Genomic DNA, 25,123 nt, shown 5'->3' on the forward strand with positions numbered 1-25,123 from the left:
AATGAGGGAGCCATAAAGCACTGTAAACTGCTTAGCTGAGAATGTCACCCCAGTGACCAAAACTTGCACATCCCAAGGGCAGAAACGGATGGAACAGGTCATAGCCGACTTCTGAACCTGGTAAAGGTAAAGGTTCAGGGGTGGTTCAGGTCAGGAAGATACTTACAACTGCCTCTGAGGCAGACCTCTCCATTGCACCCTCTTGAATGGGCGTCACACTTTGGTAGCAACAGAGCACTTTGCCAATCAGCACCTTAAAGGGACTTACAAAGCCAAACTTCAGATGTTGACCCTTATGGGTTTCTCAAAAGAAAAAACATTGTCTGTGTACAGCCACTGCACTTTTAGCACAGGCACTTAAATCTACTTTGAAAAGCAGAGCACTGCCTCTTGAAAACAACAACCTCCAGTTATATCAGTGTTTAAAGCAAAAGCACTTCTGCCATTAGTACTTACATTTTCTTTGTACTTTGAAAAGCAGAGCACCATCTCTTGAAAACAACCTCCAGTCCTTTCAGATCCTTCAAGCCGAAGCACGTCTATCACTAGCACTTACATTGACATTGAAAAGCAGAGCAATGACTCTTGAAAACAACCTCCAGTCCTTTCAGTTGCTTAAAGACAAAGCACTTCTATCATAAGCACTTACACTGACTTTGAAAAGCAGAGCACCGCCTCTTGAAAACAACCTCCAGTCCTTTCAGTTGCCTAAAGCCAAAGCACTTCAACCATTAGCACTTACATTGACTTTGGAAAGCAGAGCACTGACTCTTGAAAACAACCTCCAGTCCTTTCAGTTGCTTAAAGCCAAAGCACTTCTATCACTAGCACTTACACTGACTTTGAAAAGCAGAGCACCGCCTCTTGAAAACAACCTCCAGTCCTTTCAGTTGCCTAAAGCCAAAGCACTTCAACCATTAGCACTTACATTGACTTTGGAAAGCAGAGCACTGACTCTTGAAAACAACTGCTAGTCATTTAAGTTGCTTAAAGCTGAAACACTTCTACCACTAGCACTTACATTGGCTTTAAAAAAAAGTAGAGCACTGATTCTTGAAAACAACATCCAGTCCTTTCAGTTGCTTAAAGCCAAAGCACTTCAGCCATTAGCACTTACATTAACTTTGGAAAGCAGAGCACTGACTCTTGAAAACAATTGCCAGTCATTTCAGTTGCTTAAAGCTGAAACACTTCTACCACTAGCACTTATATTGACTTTAAAAAAGCAGAGCACTGACAATTGAAAACAACCTTCAGTCCTTTTAGTTGCTTAAAGCCAAAGCACTTCAACCATTAGCACTTAAATTGACTTTGGAAAGCAGAGCACTGACTCTTGAAAACAACCTCCAGTCCTTTCAGTTGCTTAGTACCAAACTTGCCCACAGGTTAACAACTCCACTATTTCCCATTGTCAATGTTGGAATAAAGGAAGAAACAGACGTGGCACCAGCAGGGAGCCTCACTGCTTTCAGTGGAACAGGGGGAAGCACCTAAATATAACCCTCACCACTTGCAACAAGCCCAGAACTCCATTCATTGGACTAACTAGCACTTAAACTTAACCACTGGTAAATTTTGAAGTGGAAGTGATGGCACTTATAAGCCAGCACCCACTACTTTTAATGAAGCAGTTCTGCACTTTGCTTGACACAATGCACTTTCTAATTTCCAGATCATGCAGTAAGACTGCAATGACACACCCCAGGAACAAGTCTTGCAACCACTGGCAGGTAAAGTGGAATCAACAGGCCAGATGAAAAGAGGAAGCATTGAAGCAAGAATCAGACAGCCTGCACCAAGCCTCACTTCAAGCCACTCCCACAATCCTGACTCGGCATGCATTCAGGCTTTTGAAGTGCAGGTGTGCTTATATGAGTAAACTTATGAGACCACTTTCTTTTAGTACAGCTAACCACCCAACAGCACAAAACCATAAATGAGTGAGTTAACCCAATAATGCCAAGACCAGCTTTATTCTACCACAATTTTAGAACTAACAATTTATTGATGTAGTATTTCTTAAAAGCACACACAACACACTTGCAGATGACACAATGGCAGTGGTGCAGCTCAGAAAATGAGTCATTGAGACAACTATACTTTGAAGTGGTCAGGTGGAAAACCACATATAATTTGACTCAACAAGTAGTTTCTGTGTACAGCATGCTTCTACTGTGGAACAGTTCTTTTTTTATGGCAGCCAAATAAAGTGATCTATCACAAATTACGCACATGTGCTGGGCATCTTCTTACAGAGCTTGATTTTGTAGTTTTAAGTGAAAAAACTTGACTTTACCCACTACTGTCATTATGGGATCAAAGACAAGTTTTTTTTCTTCAATATACTAGTGGAAAGGCTGTGTACGTAAATGCACCATGGATGGAATGAATTGTTTTCATTGTAACCATAGCAACAGAGCCGGCAGGGCAATGTTTACTTTCCTTTGGGTTGCAGTGGGCATCTCGTCATGCACAGTGACAAAGTCATCAGGTAACTGATCTTAGTCACTCTTTAAAACCCATGGTCCCTTCTGCTTCTAGTAGGTACTCAATGACAAGTCTGGTTTACAGAGCAACGCGTTCCGAGCAACATGAGTTCATGAATGGCCAAATAGATTTCTAAAAACAATGGATCAAAAATGTCTGACATTATATTAGCCTAATCCTACGTCACAGCAGCTTCAGGTAATTGGTTTTGACCAAATCCATAATGTGTCTGTGTGGCCCACTGGAAGAATCCTAGCTGCTAGTGGATGCAAAATTACTAAAATGCTGCACTGTTTATGTTCAAACATGCTAAAAATTGCTCTTGCAGTAGAGTGAATTTACTATCATTTTCATATTATCTGTCTTGGAGAAGGAGGTATTTGGCAAACAGCTAATTCAGAGATCAGGTTATCAGCCTGGCTAGAGGCAGCCTGTTCACAATCAATAGCTCAATCAATTTCCTTACTATGAATGGTATTGTTAGTTTAATAAGTCTGGTTTTGGTTCTAGGGGTGGATACACAAAGCTAGTTTCACAAAGAAGTTTGTTAGTGTAGTGAAATCTGTTCAGGTTTTTTATTGTTCTCTTGGCTAATTACTTATTGCCGCTTTCTTCAAGTTGATGACATTGTAAAGTTATTTAGTTGGTTAAGGCTAGTGCGCTACATGGTCAGGTCGATGATTTATGGACATGAACTGCACTGCACTGTCCGAAGAATCAGCGCCTCTTAAGTCAAGAAACAGTTTTCATATCCACACCGAAGAACTGTGACAATGGGGAGGGCAGAAGTACCAGTGTGACACACAACATCCACCGTAGAATGGAGTGAGTAGCTGTACAATCGACATTATAACCACCACCAGAACATTACCAATTATCTCCTGCAGCCTGGTCATTATTATTATTAATCGGGTTTTGTAGAGCGCAAACAACCCGGAGGCCTCGTAGCGCTAAGTACCGTCATACTAAAAAGGAAGAGATTAAATGAACAGATGCGTTTTCAAAGCCTTCCGAAATTTTAGAAGGCTAGGTTCACTGCGAAGGGAGGTGGGCAGGGAGTTCCATTCCTTCGCGGCATTCCAGGAGAAGGAGCGTCCGCCCCATCTTGTCCGTCTGACTTTACTGACAGTAGCCAGAAAGGCAGTGCTGGATCTTAGGGATCTGTGAGGAAGATAGGGTTTTGCCAAGGAACAGATCATAGTAGGGGCATTCTTCCACATAGCTTTGTGCATAAAGCAAAGAGATTTAAATAGCACTCTAGCCTTAACAGGGAGCCAGTGCAGTTTCCTCAGGGCAGTGGTGGCTGACTCTCGTTTGTTGAGGCCCAGCAGGAGGCGGGCTGCAGCATTCTGGATCACCTGTAGCTTTTTGATTGTGAATGCGGGGGCACCTAGATATAGCGAGTTCCCGTAATCCAGACGGGACAGGATAATGGCTTGAACCATTATTCTGCGGGCTTCAAAAGGAAGAAGAGGCAGCACTTTTCTCAGCATGCGCATTAGCCCAAAGCATGTGGCAGAAAGAGTGGTAGCTTGCTGCATAAAGCTGAGATTGGAGTCCAGTCATGTGTCTTCACTCCAGAATCCAAGGTGCACCCAAGAGGTCTGTGATTGCACTTTGTCATCAAGGAGTACCTCACTGTGCTGCAAGTTCCCCCCCAAAAAATAACCAACCAAGGTGTGTCCTCGGCAAACTCAACCTGCTAAACATATGTGCCTTATGGCATCAACATAGATATCGCTAGCCTCCCCCAGCACAGCCAAGTCAGACAAGATGGGAAGGTTCACACAGCTTTGGATTTTAGCAGATGTTTATTTCTTTCACACCGAACACTCTCCAGTCACAGCAGGATGGGCACTTCTACACAGCATACAACAAGACATCTGGGAACACCCAGAGCACAGCAGACATGAGGGGACCGGAGGCAGGACTCTGAAGGCAGTGGACACGATGGAGTCACTGAGCTACCACACCTGAGAAGGAATCAGAACAGAGGACAGGCAGTGTTCAGTACAGAGCTGTTCTACCATCCACTGGCTGGTGGACAGTGACAGGCAGCGTGCAGTATAGAGCTGTTCTACCATCCGCTGGCTGGCGGACAGGGACAGGGACAGGCAGTGTGCAGTATAGAGTTGTTCCACCACCCGCTGGCTGGCGGGCAGTGACAGGCAGTGTGCAGTACAGACAATGAGGTACCTTACTTCCATAAAGTACAAGGCGGCCCTTGTATTTGCCAGGAGGCACCCTTATGTTTGCAGAAGGCATTTCAGAAAGTCACACTTGCATAGTGATACCTGGCGTGGGAGCATTCAACAATAAGCCCATGAGGGTACAAGGTTTTCAAAGGCAGTTTACAATCAGGAAAGATAAAGGCAGGTCTACGTTGTTCTTTGTACTGTACAGAAAGGTAGAATTACTTTCACCATGGGAAGCCCAAAAAGGACCACTCCGGGGTAGCAGAGGAAGTGAATTGTCTAGAAACTGAGATCCTTGCATCTGAGTCAGCAGGCAGTCTGTGGACAAAAAGCGGAAGGGGTTGTCCGAAGGCAGTGTGTGTGCGGAGGAACAGCGCAGCGCTGTACTACATCTGTACACAAACATGGACGTGTCCCATGGCTAGGCCTAAGACGAGCTGCATCTTCACCTGGAATCTGGAAAAGGCCCTGGGAGATGGTGGGCTGGGGACAGCATTCATTGGGTGTATGAAACCTCCCCCACACCATAGGTGAGACCCCATGGTCCACTCACAGAGAGATCTGCAAGGCCCCATCTTTCCTTCTCCTCAGGGTCCTTTTCAAGTGCAAGGTTTTGTAAACTCAAAGTTCAAGGCAGTGAGTCCAGCCAATGTTCATTCAATCAGATTGCTTGGGGACCCAGGTGAACTTCCACCCTCCCTCGTCGTCCCTGCGCACGAACGCCTGGCCCTGGGCAAAGGTGTGGGTCTTGACATTGCGATGGGGGTTCAGGGACGTGGAGAAGGCGATGTCCGTTTTATTGGGAGACACATCAGAGGCATAGTAGGGTGAGGAGCCGTAGGCGTTGACATGTGGGCTGCTTGTGGAGTTGCTGTCTACTGATGAGCAGGGGTGCAGGTAAGGGGACTCCCCTCCAGAAGAGGAGCTTTCGCACTTGTGCACCGGGGTCCTGTGCACGGCATCGAAGCCCAAGTGGGAGTCGTGGCTGACATTGTAGTCCATAGGCTCCGGCGGGGTTCCTTGGTAGGCCTCAATACTGTCCACAAGGTCAGAGGTCAAGGCACTGTAGTGAACTGAGGAAGACTCATCAATGGTGTCCACATCTTTGAGGCCCAAGGTCTGGAGCACCCAGGTGTTGACAGGTGTGGCCTGCTCCTGTTTGGCAGTAAAGTTTGTGAAAAGGTTTCTTCTGGCCTTCTTCAGGGCTGTGTTGCAGTCCGTCTCCTTCACTTTCCTCTTCCCAGCCCGGCAGACGTCACTTATCTTCTTGCCATGCTGAGACAGCAGCTTCTGCAAGAGGAGAGAGGGAAAGTGGTCACTTTCGTGTCTGCTGCAATGCAAGAGCCGCTTCAACCATAATATCCCTGACTCCAGCTGTGAGCACCCCACCATCATCCCTGCATACCACAAACTTCCCATCACATGCATAACCGACCTTCTGCCAGGACTACAGCTGCCCGGACCTTGGACCCATATAACGGAAGACTTAGAGGCACTGGGAAGGGTCTGTCTAAGCCACCTTCCCACAGAAGCACAGCTGGCTGATCCACAGACCCCTGCAATGGAAGACCCAGAGACCTGGAGGGGTATGTCTAAGCCACCTTCCCACAGAAGCACAACTGGCTGACCCACAGACCCCTGCAATGGAAGACCCAGAGACCTGGAGGGGTCTCTCTAAGACACCTTTCCACAGAAGCACAGCTGGCTGATCCACAGACCACTGCAATGGAAGACCCAGAGGCCCAAAGGGGTCTCTCTAAGACACCTTTCCACAGAAGCACAGCTGGCTGATCCACAGACCCCTGCAATGGAAGACCAAGAGGTACTGGGTGGCGTCGGTCTAAGCCACCTTCCACCAGAAACACATCTGGTTGATTCACAGACCCCTGCGATGGAAGACCCAGAGGCCTTGAGGGGTCTCTCTAAGCCACCTCTCCACAGGCACACAGTGGGTGAACCCACAGACCACGCAATGGAAGACCCAGAGATACTGGGGGGGGGCTCTATGCAAGCACTTTCCTCAGTAGAACCACAGCTGCCTGTTCCCAGGCCCGTTGAAGGAAGGCCCAGAGGAAAGGGGAGGGCTCTGTTCGAAGGGTCTCCAACCTTTTTTGCAGTGAGAGCTCCTTCTGATCAGTGAAAATCATTGAGACCTACTGAAGGCGAAGTAACTTGTGCTTTGTTATCAGACGCCCCCTCGCCCACCCATCTTCATCGACTTTAACACTAATGGCCTTAGAACCGTATACTATGGTTTGAACAAAATACTGTGATTAGGGGCACTATGACAGGGCTGCCACGTGTGTCAGAGAGAGTATGCTCTTTGGGGATATATGAACATGTGTGGAATATATGTGCAGGGGTGACAGAGAGTGTGCGTCGTATGCACTAGTAGCCCAGGACATAGCTTTCGCCATATGTGTCATCATTGCAGAACTCAAACTTACAGCCATTCTTTTAAATGAGAGAAATTTAAAGAGCAGAACAATGTTCTGCAAAAATGTTCCAAATATGGAACATTTTTCTGCAATTTCTCCCACTTAGAAAAATGTCTGTCTTGTTTCAATTAGACACATGGCGCATTGTCCACTGGCCGCTGGGACTGCGGGGGCTGCTGTTTGTAAATATAACACTGAAATGGGAGAACATAAAAATGAAGAGTTAATTTAATCACGAAGGTAACTGTTCACTGGCTCACGGGATATCCGCACACCTCAAGCCTCCGCAGACCAAGGGTGGACACCCCCGGATTTCAGACCCCTCGGGACTGTCGCGCGGGCCTGAACTGCACTTCAAACTGGGCCAGCAAGCCACGGTTTAACTATAGGTCGGTGTGGTTTACTCCCGCCTGACTCTTGGAATACGGGAGTACGCCAGGTTTACTACGAGAGTAAGTCACAGCAAACCCTCTGTGAATGGAGCGTTCTCTCCAAGTGCCAGAAACAGCAGAGGCGCGCACGAGGCGCTATAAAGCAGAGAGTGGTACGTGTGGCGGGAGAGGCGGGAGAGGCCACGGGTTATTCCTGATTGCAGAGGTAGATAGAGGGACTTCCTCCTGGTCTTATCAGGGGATACGAGCAGCTTCCCGATTAACGCCGGCTCCTCCCGGCAGGTGAAAGCCTCGTGCGCCCGTGGGTGTAATGGCTTCCTAAGAGGTGCGTGGCGGGAGGGGGGGGGGGAGTAGCGGCGTGCAGTCGTGCGTGCTCTGTGTGGCTCAGTAATTGCTGCTTGTCTCGCCTGGAGTGGGGTTTCAGGTCTGGCTGGGCCGGAGAGGTGTGAACAGCCTCCCCCCTGCAGGGGGCCCTGTGCTCAGTTAATGGCCCCGCTGTGAGATGGGGCAGATACGAGCACAATGCAGGCCCGGGGACTTCAAAGACATGCGCGGCTTTGTTGTGCCAGGCATTCCTGCGAGCCAGGGCCCCCTCCCCCCACCCGAGGCCTGTCATCAGGGAGGGGGCAGGGGCAGGTGTACCACCGGAGAGCGAAAGGGCTTCTGCAGCAGGTGCATTCACCAGCCTGGAGGCACCTGTCCCCTTGCAAACCCCCAACACTACCATTAACCCCCTATATCTACGTTCAGGAGCACGGGTGGCCCTACAATTCCAGGGTGCCCCGGGGTATCACGCACAACCCTCACCGCGGGAGCGGGTGGCCCTACAATTCCAGGGCGCCCCGGGGTATCACGCACAACCCTCACCGCGGGAGCGGGTGGCCCTACAATTCCAGGGTGCCCCGGGGTATCACGCACACCCCTCACCACGGGAGCTGAAGCACTTCAGTGTAGGTAACAACACGTCTACATGCAGGGGTACGCCAGGGGCCTACGCCGTCCCTCAGGCGCCTTCAGCCTGCTTCTGCCCATGTTCGACCCTAGAAGCATGAGACGCCGCGCGGCCCTGCGCGCATACCTTGGCCCGCTCCTCAAGGCTCTTGACGTAGGTGGAGGTCAGGTACTCCTTCAGCTTGTTGTTCTCCTCGTGCAGCCGGGCCAGCTCCTCCTCCTTCTGCACCAGGGTATCTTGTAGCTGAAAGTGCAAACATTGCGGTGAAATATGGGTCTAGGCGCTATGCTGTGACCTCCGACCAGCCAGGAGGCAGGGGGGATGAGAGAAGCGCGGACACCAGACCCAGGCAAACACAGAGCTCTAATGCCAGCCAATCAGGTGCTATTGTCATGCGCGTCATCAGTGCTAGTACATGGGATAAAGGACTTCTATTAAAGCATAAGGTGGGGGCAGGTAACGAGCAGTACATCACCCCCCCCCCCTCCCCATGGGCTGTTATTAAAGACCCCCGGGAGTGCAGCGGCAGATCAGGTGCAAAATGGAGCAATTATAAGGCAGGACACACCCACGTCACGCACAGGCCTCGCGGGCAGCCCTTACCTGCTTGTTGGCGAAGAGCTGCGAGGACATGTGCTCGCCCCAGCCATAGTCCCCCTGGACGCTGAACCCCAAGTCGAAGAAGGGCTCTGCAAAGAAAGAAACGGGGCGGTGAGAGGGGAGGCGAACTCTGAACAGAAACTACTGCAACCGAGGCCTTTCCAGCAGGGTGGCTGCGATAGGCAGACAGACAGACAAATAGATGGACAGACAAATAGATAGATAGATGGATGGATAGATGGATGGCCCATAAGTCTGAATGAGATAGATACAAGTCGCAGCCCTCCTTCTAAACTCCACCCTGCTGCCACTTCAACCACCCATTTATACCCCACCCTACTCTCTCCTACCAATCCCATCGTGCACCGCGTCCCCCACTCGCCACAGTAAACTACCCCCGAATATCTCACGCTACACCCCCTCACCCCTCCCTGCAATATGTCACAAGCCCCCTTCCGTTATTTAGTCCCACAGCTCACGTCCTACAATTCGTCTACCTGTGACCTTCGCACACGCGACCCTCCCCTGCCCCCTTTTCATCCTGCCCCTGCAAGGGGGCCGGTGGGGAGTCCCGAACACCCACTCTTGGTCAGTGTCTCTCCGTTCTGCTGTGGCGCATTGGACACTCACCCTGTGCGTGCGTCTCTCCCACCCTGTGTCTGACTGAGCCCTGGATGTGGCGCATGGGACACTCACCCTGTGTGCGCGTCTCACCCACCCCGTGTCTGACTCTGAGCCCTGGATGTGGCGCATGGGACACTCACCCTGTGCGTGCGTGTCTCCCACCCCGTGTCTGACTCTGAGCTCTGGATGTGGCGCATGGGACACTCACCCTGTGCGTGCGTCTCTCCCACCCTGTGTCTGACTGAGCCCTGGATGTGGCGCATGGGACACTCACCCTGTGTGCGCGTCTCACCCACCCCGTGTCTGACTCTGAGCCCTGGATGTGGCGCATGGGACACTCACCCTGTGCGTGCGTGTCTCCCACCCCGTGTCTGACTTTGAGCTCTGGATGTGGCGCATGGGACACTCACCCTGTGTGCGCGTCTCTCCCACCCCGTGTCTGACTGAGCCCTGGATGTGGCGCATGGGACACTCACCCTGTCTGCGCGTCTCACCCACCCCGTGTCTGACTCTGAGCCCTGGATGTGGCGCATGGGACACTCACTCTGTGCGTGCGTGTCTCCCACCCTGACTGGTGTCTGACTCTGAGCTCTGGATGTGGCGCATGGGACACTCACCCCGTGTGCGCGTCTCTCCCACCCCGTGTCTGACTGAGCGCTGGATGTGGCGCATGGGACACTCACCCTGTGTCTCCGGCTCGCAGTGGCTGTCTCTGTTGTCCAGGATACCGGTGGGCCAGAGAGACAGCATGGTTTCCGTGGAGACGTCCACAGCGGCCTCTGACGTGGGGTAGAAGGGGCAGTCGTAGCCCCCCGCAAAGTACTGGTCCTGGCAAGACAGAATGGCACTCTGCGGAGAGGAAGAGAGAGAGAGAGGGGGGCAGTCAAGAGGAGACAGCGGACAAAGGATGCATTTAATGCCACAAGCGCCTAAACTACAGCTCCCCGAGGCTGCAAACACCCACTCGGCGCTGTATCTATCCAACCGCCCCCCCCTCCCCCACACACACACTCACAGATGCAGACACTGAGCGCTGCAAGGACAGAATGAGACATCTCCAAATGTACAACCGTCCCAGACACACACAGCAGCACCGAGGGGCCAGGGGCCCTCAACAACACGTGCATGCACGCTCCTCAAACACCGGAAGTGCGCCGCGGTTATATTCTCTGTCCTTAGAGGCGCTGGCATCGTGCGGAGGGGGCGTCTCTAAGACCCCCGAGTCCAGGCTGGACATAAACTGCCCTCGCCAGTCCATTTCGTGCCGAAGGTGTCCGGCTGCCCGAGGGCACTGCCCGAAAGCACCGGTGTGCCCGGTACCAGCACTGTCCTACCACCCCCTCGTGCTCCCGCTGCTAAAAACAGCTCCCCCGGAGGCTTGACGGAAATCACACCACCCAAGCCCCCGCCCCCGCACTCCTGCAGCGTTAGACATGACAAGGGGGGGTGGGGGGTCATACCCACCCAAGCGCCCCCCGGGCACTCCTGCAGCGTTAGCCATGACAAGGGGGGGGGGGTCATACCCACCCAAGCGCCCCCCGGCACTCCTGCAGCGTTAACCGTGAACAAGCGGGGGGAGGAAATATACCCCCCCCCCCCCGCACTCCTGCAGCGTTAGCCATGACAGAGGGGGGTCATACCCACCCAAGCCCCCCCACCCCCCCCCCCCATGGCACTCCTGCAGCGTCAGCCATGACCGAGCGGGGGCGGGGCTGCACGGACACTTGTCCTCCCTCCACTTACACTCAGAGCGACAAGAGCGGGGCTGAGTGCGCTCTCAGGGGAACAGCAATTAGGGGCGGGGTCAGTCATTAACTGAAGGGTCGGGATGGAGCGCCCTGAAGGAGGAAGTCAAGCGCTAAGGGAGCGGGCCACTGCCCCGGGGGCACAGGGCGCCGGGACACAGCGATGGCACAGGGCACTGCAGGGACACAGGGCACTGCACTGAGGGCATAGACGCATGGACACAAGGCACTGCAGCGATGGCACAGGGTGCAGGGACACGGGGCACTGAAGCGATGGCACAGGCTGCAGGGACACGGGGCACTGAAGCGATGGCACAGGCTGCAGGGTCCCAGGCCAATGCAGTGATGGCACTGGGTGCAGGGTCCCAGGCCACTGCAGAGATGGCACAGGGCGGCGGGTTGCAGGGTAGTGCAGCGATGGCACAGCGCGCAGGGTCCCAGGCCACTGCAGCGATGGCACAGGGTGCATAGTCCCAGGGCACTGCAGCGATGGCACAGGCTGCATAGTCCCAGGGCACTGCAGCGATGGCACAGGGTGCAGGGTCCCAGGCCACTGCAGCGATGGCACATGGTGCAGGGTCCCAGGCCACTGCAGCGATGGCACAGGGTCCCAGGCCAATGCAGCGATGGCACAGGGTGCAGGGATACAGAGTACTGCAGTGATGGCACAGGGTCTCAGAATAATCAATGTGAGGGTAACCACCCAGGCTATTTGTATAGCAACCACAGGCTATATATTCAACTGCAACATTCCCAAGATCAGAGAACTTAAACCATAACACAAACAATAAAATTGATATCAAAATTGGTGTATTTTAATAAAAACAGGGATAAATTCCTTTTACAATGTAAATATACAATTATAATGAATTGATGATAAAAAGTGATATATTTTATATTTAAGAAAACACAAATTAAAAAAAACATTAGACGGGCATTGATACATGTGCTGTCCATTGTTATTCTGGCTGTTGTATATGAGTCTAAGACTCTTAGTCTTAGTCTTAGACTCATATACAACAGCCAGAATAACAATGGACAGCACATGTATCAATGCCCGTCTAATGTTTTTTTTAATTTGTGTTTTCTTAAATATAAAATATATCACTTTTTATCATCAATTCATTATAATTGTATATTTACATTGTAAAAGGAATTTATCCCTGTTTTTATTAAAATACACCAATTTTGATATCAATTTTATTGTTTGTGTTATGGTTTAAGTTCTCTGATCTTGGGAATGTTGCAGTTGAATATATAGCCTGTGGTTGCTATACAAATAGCCTGGGTGGTTACCCTCACATTGTATATTTTCCCTGACCCAGGATTTTCATCCTTACCAGGGGGCCCTTGTTTTTTCACAAATATATGGCACAGGGTCTCAGGCCACTGCAGCGATGGCACAGGGTGCAGGGATACAGAGTACTGCAGCGATGGCACAGGGCTCAGGGTCCAAGGCCACTGCAGCGATGGCACAGGGCGCAGGGTCCCAGGACACAGCAGCGATGGCACAGGGTGCAGGGTCCCAGGACACAGCAGCGATGGCACAGGGTGCAGGGTCCCAGGGCACTGCAGCGATGGCACAGACTGCAGGGACACGGGGTACTGCAGCGATGGCACAGGGCGCAGGGTCCCAGGGCACTGCAGCGATGGCACAGGCTTCAGGGACACGGGGCACTGCAGCGATGGCACAGAGTGCAGGGTCCAAGGCCACTGCAGCGATGGCACAGGGCGCAGGGATACAGGGTACACCGAGGTCCAAGAGCCCGCACAGCGCTGACACCTTACCTGTCATGCACTTTGTTGATGCCAGGCAAACTCACGACATCTGCTTCTTGTGCAGTTTGGTATTGTGCCACCTCGACCCGAAGGCGTCGAGGCGCTTTAAATGAGCACCAGTGACATTACACCAGGACACACTTGTGTTCTGTAGGCACCGAAAGAGTAAGTGATTTGCCCAGAATCACAGGATGTTGAGCCGAAGCCGGGACTCGAGCTGGGTTCTCCAGCGTCAAAGTCGGCAGTTCAGGCGGTTACGCCACATTCTCCTAAATTTACACGTTAGAGCGCGTGCAGGGCCAGACGCAGGTGATCCCGCACCCCAACTTCATAAACTGGCAGCACCAACCAATGCCCACCACCCGCTGAGAAGTGTACAGCGAAACAGCATCAAACTCACACAAACGTGCAGCACACCACAGCTCCCTCGGAATGTGCACCAGCCGCGCAGCACCCACTGGTCTATACTCCAGTAACAGTGAACAAATGGACGGACAGGCAAGGGGGCGACACGCCCCAAAAACGGCTGAGTGTGGCTGGCACCAGGCTGAACCCACACCAACTCTTGAAAGTGTGCCGATTCCAGAGCAGCGCACCTGGGAATAGTGGTGGGTAGACGGGGTGCACCTCCCGGTGCACGAGCTCGGCACAGCCAGTGACACTGGCCACACACTGGTCCAGGGCGAGCCCAAACTGTGGCTGGAGAGATCTGCCCAGCGCCAAAATCCCAACAAAAAACAAGCACAAAAAAATCTCAAAACCTAAACCTCCAAAAAGAAGGCGCCGAGCAAGCAAAGCCACTGGAAACTCCAAAAGTCGAAACACCTGCAGAGTCCACTGAGGGGGTCGGTTCCATCGCCCGGCTGGCGGGGGGCGAGGGGGACTTACCATGGTGGAGCGGAGGGGGCGATCCAGGCAGCAGCAGGCTGGGTTTCATCCAAGCCACAGAGCTTAAAGAGACTGAGGAGGCTGGCGGCCGAGCCCGGCTCTAAAGCGGCCCCTGAGACGCCCCAGGGCGCACCAGCAATCCCAGCCCTCTGATTTGGTGCAGAGCTGTCAGACTGGTGACGTCAGCAAACAGCAAACTTCTGGCCACCAGAACTACCCAGGGCCCAACCACTCCAGGGGGAGGGGTGGATTCCAGGGCCAGCTCCCACTGCCAGCCTCCGTGAGAACGAGCACACGGTGTCTGACAATAAGCGCAAGAGCACACGTGTGTGCCAGTGGGAACAGGGCGCCGTGAATGCAACGCAGACACAAAACCATGTCTGTGCAACTAAATGATGTGATACGAGGCAGAGATGAGTGAATTTGTTGGGTCGAATCTCTGTTCTTTGAGGAGAATTGGGGTGGCATAGAAGGCTGGCATACCACATTTACATAGCTGCCCCCTTTTAAAATAGAACACGCCAAAAAGGGTCATATCATCATGTAATGCCCGTCTGGCCCGGAGTCTAAACGATGTATTTTGCAGAGAGACAGGGTATTAATAGCCAAGGCTTGTTAAAGAAAGCCACAGCCTCCTGTCACAGTAAAAGATATCAGAAAGGGCTGTAACCCGAGCCCTGCAGCAGGGGTCTCTGGGCTGCAAGGTGTGGTGTCTGAGCAGAGGGAAGCAGGCAGGTTAGCATCTGCAATGTGATTCGATTTCACCCCTGAGAACACTTTCCTCTCGCCGTCATTAGCCGTCCTCGCTGGGGCTGGCACAGGACAGGACCGGGGCTTTCTTAGCCCGAACTGCCTCATTACAAACATATTTGCCTACATTTTGTGGAAAAGGTAAATTGCCGCCCCTTGAGAAATGCAGCTCAAACGACCCTCCTGTTAACAGCATGCCCTGCGCGGGGTGGGGTTCGGCGCATATCAGGTGCCCGGTGGCTGAGGGTAATTACCGAGGGGGCGGGACGCGCATTGTTCGTCAAATTACATGGTTAGGCCTTGAATTACTCTGCAATAAATGCTGCATTACACATGTCCGTGACCTAAATGAGGCTTCGTCAAAGGCCTCCTCTTTGTGCGCGTCAACGAGACAATGGCCCCCGAGTGCGCGCACTGCCTGCCCAGCAGAGGGCGTTGCTGGCAGCAACCGATACAAGTTAACTACCCACTGGTAATACCCGGGTAGAAAAGGAACAGGGTTCGGATTTGTCCTACATTGATCACAATTACTAGGTTCATCCTCACACGACGTAGGCGTGCTCGGTGCGGTGTGTGCGGGTGGTTGGGGAGGGACAGGGGTCGAAACGCTCACCCCCATTGATGATAGCGACCGCTGAAGCGGGGAGGGCGAGTGGGAGAGATGCATGTGCAATCATGCATGTGTGTGTTTTCTGCGCAAGGTCACAGGTTTGGGTGCACAGGCCTCCAGTGTCGGGTGCGCAGGGGCTCGAGGTGTGTTCAGGGGACCAGTTCGTGAATGCGAGGTGTGGGGGCAGCACTGCTGTGCGCATGTTGAGTCGTATATAAAGCACCGATCACGGTGGTATACACAGGCCCTTGTGATCTGTGTGCGCGCAGAACTGTTCAAGCACAAACACAAGTGAACGAGAAACGTGAGCGTTTTAAAATTAAAGGAAAAACAGAATACATATGTTTAATATGAGTTGGGTGTGACTTCAGCGCGCGGGGGGGGGGGGGGGGGGCTGGGGGCTAAACATATGTTATGTTTGAAATGCTCTTTTCACGTTCCATGAACCATCATTGTGTTTGCTGTTATCATTGTGTATGTGTGTGTGTGTGTGTGTGGGGGGGGGGGGGGGGGGGGGTGATTTTAATCCCGCACAAAACTCACGCATAAGCAGAGTGGGACAAGGCCATGCAGCAGAAAATGGTCACACGAACCACTACTGGCATGAACGGGTGCCTCTTATGCCCCTCTGGGCAGTGCCCCCCTGCCCACGATCACGTGCCAAGGGACCCTGCTGCTTAAGACACGTCTCTCGGCATCTGTCATGAACCCGGCACGATTGGAGGTCAGTAGTAAAGGTCTCCAGTCCGATCTTTCAAGGAATGGTCAAGTATTATTGGCTCCAGCGAAGGTGGCCCAGAGGAGAGGGCATTCCAAAAACAGGCCCCCCCTGCCCAGGAACCCCAACACGCTGTGAGTGGGGTCTTCCTGCGTGACCTGGGCACTCTGCATTACACACACAGAGTTCTGTCGGGGCTTTTTTTAAAGTTCTCGAAACATTTTTTTTCTGAAAGCGGAGGCATACACCAGTGCGTAAAAGTGTGCCAGGCGCGGCATTGCGCATGACCTGAAGAAGGGCCGGTGCCCGCTGCAGGAACAACTGACGGGGCAGCAGCAGGTATCAAGGCGGGCACTTGGACTAACCACGGTAGCCGGCTGTAAAGGCCTCCCCTGCTGAGAACCAGGCAGGCGATGCCTGCCGCACCATGAGGTACCCTCCCAGGATGGAGCCAGGCACCTGGTCTGTATCCAGAATGAAACCCCTGGTCTCTGTGCCGGCAGTAGGCACTGCCAACCCACCGTCTAGTCTCTTTCGCCACTTTTCACCCTCATCCACCCTTGTGCCCACCCTCACTACACGCCAAGGTTGTCTGTACTCCAGTAGTCACAGGTTTCCGTGCGCAACTTCAGCCCGAGAAACGCACGACCCCTGTGGTACCCATCTTTGCTCCTACACTAACCGCAGGTGCCTAGTGCCCCGAGCTGTCTCAGTTCCTCTAGGCGCCCTCTGCCCACGCGTACTGTGCCCCATTTATGGCATCTATCAGCCACGGGCACCCTGTGCTCCAGATCACATGCGGTGGGGTTTTGCACAGGACGGGACAGCTGAGCCATTAGCCATGGTACCTACTCTCGTCGCACACAGGGGCGCACTCGGGCTCTTCGCTATTCCGAAGCGTTGCCCCCCCCCCCCTCTTCAATGCAAATGAAAGCATGCGACGCGCCACACCCCTAGAACTCGCACCCGGGCATTCCAAGCGCCACTGGTGGCTTGTACTCCTCAGCCAAGGGCCCGTCTTCGTTTGCGCCAGTCCCGGTTCAGGAAGATGCGCTGCCCCGCCCTGTGCTTCTCTGTCCGTTGAACGCACGCACAGCCTGCCGGTGCCTGCTTCATGGAGAGTTTAGGGGCTCTTTGAGACCGAGTGCCAATTAACAACCACCCCCACCCCCCCGCAGGCCCGATACCGCATTATATTTGTTTGTGTCCGGAGGCACCATCCCAGGGCGCACTGATGCGCCAGCCTTACTGGTACCCTGGGTCCCTGCATCCTCCCAGCCCGGCGCCGGAAGGGAGAAAGAGTCGAGTCGAGGCTCTGCAAGCCCCCCCGGATCATGTGCCCCACAGCCAGGAGCAGGAGCCCTCCCCACCTCTCCACCCAATACCCCCTGGCGCACCAAAGACGCATTGAGGCTCACGATTTCATCCAAAACCCCAGAAATTGGAGCAGAGTCTGCCCGAAAGGCGCCATGTTGGAAAAGTTGAAAGGTTAGAGCCATGTCCCCGTGACGTCACCACCCTGCGACACTTAAAGGGGAAACCCCAGAACATGATAAAGTGGAGGGGAGAAGGGGTCATCTGGAGGGGTCCGACCTGGAGCCACATGAAGGGGACACCCAAGCCCACTGTTCACACTCCAACACAAATACACTGAACTTGCTGAAGGGAGCCCAGAAAAGACAGTCGCAGCTCACACACACTCTCAAACACAACATGTGTGCAATAATATTCAATTTCCCCCTTCCTACCTCAAAATAACAGTTATGGATGTTCCAAGAAGTTGTTCTAAATGTGATAAAAGGGACTGCGTAAACGTTTAAACATTATTGCATAGTCTTTTAAGCATAAAATAAACTTCTTATAAATATATTTGTGTTGTGTAGTTTAAAGAAGACATTGTTAGTTCTCACTCAGATAAAAATGTATGGTCAACTTTGTGCATTGTTTTTTTTTTCGGTAACTGAATCGTTACCCACTTCACTTTTAGAAAAATCTAATTGTGCGTTCTCAATGGTCTTTTTTTCTTAGAGTGGCATGAAAGGAGTGCACTTGTGTGGGTGCGGATACGCATACATGCACAGTATATATACATTCAGAAGTATAAGTTTCCTTTCTTAGCCATTACCCGGCTGCTCCTGGGGTTCTTTCGTACAGTGACCCCCGTCTTGTGCACACACCAGTATAATTTCAGGAGACTGGCCTTTGGAGTTAAAAAATGCAACATTTCTTTTAAGCAGCTAAAGGTGAAGCCAAAGACACATTCTCGAGTATGCCAATTGGCCAATCATACGTAGAGTCAGCGCGTAGACTCCTGTTATGCCTACAATTAGGCGCTTTACAAACTCAAGGCCTTTAAAATAAATATTTACGATATTTGGAACAAACTGACTTTTATCAGCGCATTATGCACATTTAAGCAACATTTTCATAGCTATTTTAATGACCCTGGAGCCATAGAGAGTCCAGTGAGCACCTGGCTTCAATGAGCTATGTTTTTAAATCAGACGTGAGTCCCTTTTATCAGCTTGAACCTAATCGCCGTGTATTTAACCGGGCATAGCGCCTGGTCACACTCTTTACCTGCAGACTGCATATACTGGACTTAAGTGAAGGAAGCCTCCTGCCCCCACCTTTTGATGATTGAATACATTCCTGGAAGGCAGGTCTCAAAAAGGGAAGGTTACATCCGTTTCCACTGTACTACACCCTAGGCAAGAATTGAATTGCATTGTTTTATAGCTTCTATATAGCGCCTCATATCCAGCAAAGCGCATATTAACAAAACCTCGTGTGGTTTGAAAAAAAAACAGTTAAAAAATTAAATGAAAAGCAGGCACCATGTGAGAAGTTGCAGACTTCGGTACGACAAAGGAAAAGTGCGACATTAGTGCAGAAAAAAATGAAGAAAGTATAAAAAAAATAGCTACAGGGGCTGACGGACGCCCCCGACACTCTCTCTGCTCTCTCGCCAAATGGCGTATCGAAAATGAATATAGAATTCATCGGAATTAGCTGCGCAATCTCAATATCACACATCAAGTCAGTAAAGAGAAAATGTGGAAAACAACCAATTGACAGCGCTTCGACGCCTCGTCAGGGGTAGCAAGCGCTATATAAATGCAATTACATTACAATACAGCATGCGACCATCACAGCCTGTGGGGAGGGCGGGTGGGGACCTAACGGGGAACATTAAAAGTTCGAGGGAAGTAGTTTCACACGACAATAGAAGTCCTCGCCTGTCTGAGATAAAAGCAGCAACATGGAAATTTAACACCAAAACACACACTCATAAAAACATATTCCACATAACCCGTGACACGCGCGGATCTGTGCAGCAGGTGCATTAGGAGGCGGGTCCCGGGGCCTGAAGCATCGGTCCCCGGAGCACAGGTTCAGCGGTCATCCTCTAGAGGGCCCGGAGCGCCCTCTTTCGGTGAAGCAGGGGTCCCGCACCTATAGGATCACTCACTGCAGGCTTTGAACTTGAGCCGGACGCACGCACCGTGTGAACTGAGACGATAAAGAAAGTGCAGAGGGTCACACGGCGCGGGGGCGCCTCTGCAGAATCAATGATGCAGGATGAGGGGCGAACTCACGTGTCAGAGGGGGAATCGAAGGGGTGTCGGGTCTGTAGAGAGATTTTCCGACGCAGCTCATTGTGTGTTTTCGACTCTGCAGGGTGTGGGGGGGGGTCAGAATGAGGGGTGGATGAATGATTGACAGGGAGTCAGGCCGCGCCTGAATCACTGCCTCGTGAGGCACCCCATGGTGATACACGTTACCACGACAGTGAGTGGATGAATGACTGAATGGATGACCCTAGTGTGCGTGTGAGTGTGTGTGTGTGTGTTGGGGGGGGGGGGGGTAGGTTTGACTCTGCCTCGGGGCCCGTCGCTGGGGGCTCTCTGTCCTTGTGACAGTTCTCTCGGGCTGGGGGGCTCCATCGCCGGCGGTTTGAGCTCTACCTTGTCCTCACCGCCTTCCCAATAAATCCATGTCTGGACCCTCGTCCGGAGCCCACTGCAGCCGGCGCCCCCCATTGCCCCTGTGTGAGCGCTTCCAAGAGCAGTAATAACACCACTACTAACCAGCACACTGCTACAAGTGAGACAATTCCAAGCCTGGGCAAAGCACTAGGCTACGCTCGTGTAGTTCGCGCTACTTCGCACTGTGCGAATTGCACGTAGCACAGTGCAAACATGCGTAGCGCAGTGCAGCTGTCATTTTGTACTTGCTCGCGGTCCTCAACGTCAAGTTGGCGTTCGGGAGCGAGCAAAATGACATCCCGGCGAGACTTTTTCCTCGTTCGGGATCAGCAACATCAAGTTGACGATCGCGAGAGTGGAAAATAAACCTCCCGGCGAGATTCTCAACGCAGGGAGGTCAGGTTTCTCATTGCGAGTGGTCGTGTATGCTCGTGAACACTCGCAATGAGAAACTACCAGTCCGCGTTGAGAAAGCTGCCGCTCGAGTAGAAATCTACTCGAGCAGCAGAAAACGACTGCTTGCACTGTGCAAGATGCAGTTTGTACTGATTGCACAGTGCGGACAGGCATCCGGCACTGTGCAATCAGTGCGAACAGCATTTTGCACAGTACTCTATGTAGTTCGCGTAGCTCGCATAGTGCGCTTTGTTTAGGGTGCGCATGGAGCACTCAACGTCGCCAATGGTTTGTGGTCACTGTGGAGTTATTTTTCAATGTTGTATGCCGAGGTTTCACACAAACTCTTGGAAATGTGACCCTTGGAATGGCAGACCATTGGCAGTCCTAATTTCTTTGGGGAGTCCGAAGAGTGCAAACTCTTTCCAGGTCTGGGACGACCTTGGAGAAGGCCGTTAACTCTGTTGGTTCCACTATGGGGTATTTGGAATGGTTGTCCATCAATACTGGTGAGCCCATCTGGGAAGCTGCCAAACACAAGGCCGACTTTGGCCCACGGCACGTCGTAGCCTTCCTCACTCATTACCGGCGTGGTGACTTCTGGGCCACCCATCATTGGTGACTAACAGGCCTTGGCTGCTGCAACCTTTAGGTGCTGAGGTGAATAGCATAGACATGGTATGTGCTGGCCTTCACCTCGTGGTGGTCTTTACCAGCAGTGTGCCACTAGTCCAAAGGGAGGTCCCAGGCAATTGACGAAGGCTGGCCAGGCTCCGGGGTTCTTGGAGGCTGTACAGGGCTCAGGTAGGGCCCGCAGGCCACAGCTGGCAGAGTTTGGCACCGCTTTCTTCTGCAACAGGGCTCAGTTCCTGCGTCAGTAGCACGTCGTCTTCCTTTGTCTTCTTTATGTCCATGATTGTGAAGTCAGGGTCTCAGGGAGCCATCCAAATACTGAATTTAGGTGCGTTACATGGGGAGACAGGTAGAGGCAAATAGTCTACTTACCTTTAGCCTCTCTCCAACCTCTAGTGACTAGTTCCTGTGGGAAGAGGCACTACCCTAGCCCCGATTGGAAGTTTTCTCACCATCTCAAGATGGTGGGATTTCAGGAGAGGGCTTCACCTTGACTGCCCCGCGCGAGGGGTGGTGCAGGCTGAGAGGAGACCCTCTTCCTCATCCAATTCATTTCCCCCCCTTTCCTCCCACCAAAGGTGGAGCATGAAATGTGGCTTTCCTCCCCCACTATCTGGACGTTCCTTTGCAGTATTTCAGAGGTGGTTTTGCCTTTGAAGCTTCCGCCTGGGAAGACCATCCTGTGCGGGAGGAGGTAATACTGTTGTCTCTTTGCTCTGAGAGCTAAGGCTCTCACACCATAAGGTCAGAAACATGTCTGGTGGGGGCAGGCTAGGGAAAACCAGCCAGAGACCCCCCTAGTGTTTTGTTAGGTTTTGGGGACCCTCTAAAAAGGTCTCCTGTGTGAATTTATTAATAAATCCAACACTGGCATCAGAGAGTATTTATTAAGACAAGATGTTCGGTCCCAAACACCTTAGAAATCAGTGAAGCCGTCACGGAGCCAGGAAACTCGTGTTGACAAGTATCCAGCCCATGTACTCTTCATGGCTTCCCTGTTCACTTACAGCATCTTAGAATAGACGGGACATAGTATGGGCATCTCTGCTCATGTCATGTTGTTTATGCCCTCACATAGGATATAGTGCCCCCTGCCTTAGGGCTAAAGGCATGCATTAGGAGTGCCTCACCTATATCCCATGCAGTGAAAGGGGGGGGGGGCATGGCACACAGGGCTGTGTGCCATGTTGTCTCTTCAGATTTCTCTGCACCAAGACACGCAGCCTGCGATGCAGAGTGCAGAGCCTTGGTGAGGGGTTCCATGGGTGGCACAACCAGTGCTGCGGCTTCAGAAGACCCTCTTCAGTACCCATGCCACAGGTTCCAAGGAGTGCCTCTTCCGGGGGACCTACAGTGGTATCCGAAGTTATGCCAATCATGGTACAGGGTTTTGGAAAGAGATCTGGCACTGGGAACCTGGTTAGCAGGGACTTACAGTTCAGAATCACATCTGGCAAAAAGTAGGGGCTAACCATGTTAAAAGAGGCACTTTCCTGCAATCGGTCTGTTGCTAGGGTGTGAAAGTGTTGCTGGTAGTTTGTGGCTGCTAGTCAGTGAGAGTGTGGGTGCTACTGGTATATCTAAGACTGTTAGTATGTGACAGTGATGTCAGTAGGGGTAGACTGGTCCTTTCAGTAGTTTGACAGCTAGTCTGATGGACGCGAGGGTGCTGTTGAGAGAGTGAGCATGTTCGAGGAGTGAGGATTTTTAACGTGGTGAGACTGGTATTCTGTGAGGGACGTGGGAGTGCTTACAACCGTCTATGACTACTTGTCGGTGTGAAAGAAGTCTCTGTATTTAGAGTGTTTTGCTGTATATACTTTTAGGGCCTCATTTATGAGGGATTGGCGTAGGGCAGCGCAGCCGGGCAAGGAACCTTGCAGCTCTGCCCCATGTTAAAGTGAACGGGCAGGAATGCATTTTATTTATGCAATACCGCGCATTTCTGTCCTTTCTCACTGAGCTGGCGCCTTTTCAGCAGCCTAGCACCAATGCAGGCCCCCTTGCACCTGGTGCACGGGGGCCTCCGTTGCGTGCAGGATCGTTTCTGTGCAGGAAGGGGGTACGTTTCTATGCAAAATCAATGCTGGGAAGCCTTTTCCTTTTTCCTTTTTCCAGAAAATGCTGCACACATGGAAAGAGGAAAAAAACAAGGAGAAATAAAGTTATTTCTCCATGTTGTGCCTCCCTTGGGAAGGTGTAAGGTTTTGTCGCTGCCCCAGGTTTGAATGATGAAGTGAATTAGGGGAAGCGTCAAAATCCAAGGGTGTTGCATGCGAACACGCACTGGAAAGCTCGTAGAACGTCTCCCGGGCGCAGAGTAAGGCACCCGGAATTGCACCCCCTTGCCTTAGTGCATATCTATGAGGCCATTCAAAGCTATGCAAAGTGGCCATCCGTGACATCATAAATAGGATTGTTTTAGTCTGTGACACTGAAAAAAAGTGATGCTGTGGTAGCGCAGGGGGCTCATAAATATGCTTCTTAGTCCTCAAAAGGTATGCAGCTGACCTTCCTATGCAGAGAACTCTTTCTCTATGTGTGACTCTTGATAGATTTCCACACCTGCCAACTAAACCAAAGATTTCACCATGTGAGGAGAGGGTGGGCCCTGGAGGGGTGAGGCCTAATTCAGAGAAGTACCTAAGAGGCCCTTTTGCCCGGATGTATGACGTTACAACGCACACATTCACAATGCATACCATTACAACAAAACTTTCACAACGTGGGATCCATTACAACGCATGCCATTACAATGCATGCCATTACAACGCAGCTGCTATTACAACACATGCCATTACAACTTAAGTATGGGTAAGTATTTTTTTTAATTTAATTAATGGGAATGTAATAGTAGTGTAAGTGTTGGATAGTATAGGGGTTAAAATTACTATTCTAACTCCAGGGGGTGTAATAGTAGGGTAAGTGTTGGATAGTGTAGGGGTTACAATTACTATTCTAACTGCAGGGGGGTGTAATAGTAGGGTAAGTGTTGGATAGTGTAGGGGTTAAAATTACTATTCTAACTCCAGGGGGGCGTAATAGTAGGGTAAGTGTTGGATGGTGTAGGGGTTAAAATTTAATTACATACTTACCCCATACTTACGTTGTAATAGCAGCTGCGTTGTAATGGCATGCGTTGTAATGGCATGCGTTGTAATGGATCCTGCGTTGTAAAAGTTTTGTTGTAATGGTAGTGCATTGTTTTAGTTGCGCTGTAGTGTTTGTTTCCCCTTTTGCTCAGACCCCAACCTCAAAACCCCTCCCCCAAAAATAAGAAAAAAGCCTGCTTAGGCTGGTGCCAATGTCCTTGGGAGTTTTCACACCTCTAATGGACGCTGGCATTTCAAAGCCTTCAAGAAGAAGCTGAAAATCCACTGTTTACAATGGTTTTCAACTCGTTTCGCCTGCCATCATGTGGTATCAGCTCCTCACCAGGAGACCGCAGATCTGTTTTTTTTACACTAATGAGGTTGTCCACAGGGGCACTAATGACCCAGGTTGTGCATTTACATATTTTTGAACATCCTGCCGTTTGACGGCTGTCTGGCCACCACACCCACTTCCCCTTGCATGGACCATGGACCTCCACATCATGTGCACGAGTCGGTGTTTACTGACCTCTTACACCAGTGAATAGTCTCAGCTTCCTTCCTCACCACAGGCTCTTTGGTGCTTGCAGGCCCCTGACTGCTCTAGAAGGATGCCTCTGGCCTCACTTGCTCAGATCTGAAGCAGGGGCTGGCTGCTGAACTCACTGGCTGATGCCAATCCCAGTGCACCACACCTAAGACACCCCAGCCCGCCTTGAAGACACCCCAGCTCGCCTTGAAGACATCCCAGCTCCCCTGCAGGTGTGCACACAAGGTGTGCATGTGGAGCAAAGAACCCTTCATATGCAGGGCGCATTTGTGATACAGTCATTAT

The 25,123-nt window shown here is 51.7% G+C and overlaps 1 protein-coding gene across 1 annotated transcript; it reads right to left on the minus strand.

Moving 5' to 3' along the window:
- Nucleotides 1-4,055: 4,055 nt before the first annotated feature.
- Nucleotides 4,056-17,677, minus strand: GMNC (geminin coiled-coil domain containing). Its single transcript, XM_086942615.1, has 5 exons — nucleotides 17,597-17,677; nucleotides 10,372-10,537; nucleotides 9,068-9,153; nucleotides 8,591-8,707; nucleotides 4,056-5,972 (listed from the first exon to the last, which is right to left on the minus strand). Exons 1-5 carry the CDS (start codon nucleotides 17,675-17,677, stop codon nucleotides 5,340-5,342), a joined length of 1,083 nt encoding a protein of 360 aa, XP_086798741.1. The 3' UTR covers nucleotides 4,056-5,339.
- Nucleotides 17,678-25,123: the final 7,446 nt, after the last annotated feature.

The sequence above is a fragment of the Lissotriton vulgaris genome, chromosome 11 (assembly GCF_964263255.1).
Source record: "Lissotriton vulgaris chromosome 11, aLisVul1.2, whole genome shotgun sequence".
NCBI lineage: Eukaryota > Metazoa > Chordata > Amphibia > Caudata > Salamandridae > Lissotriton > Lissotriton vulgaris.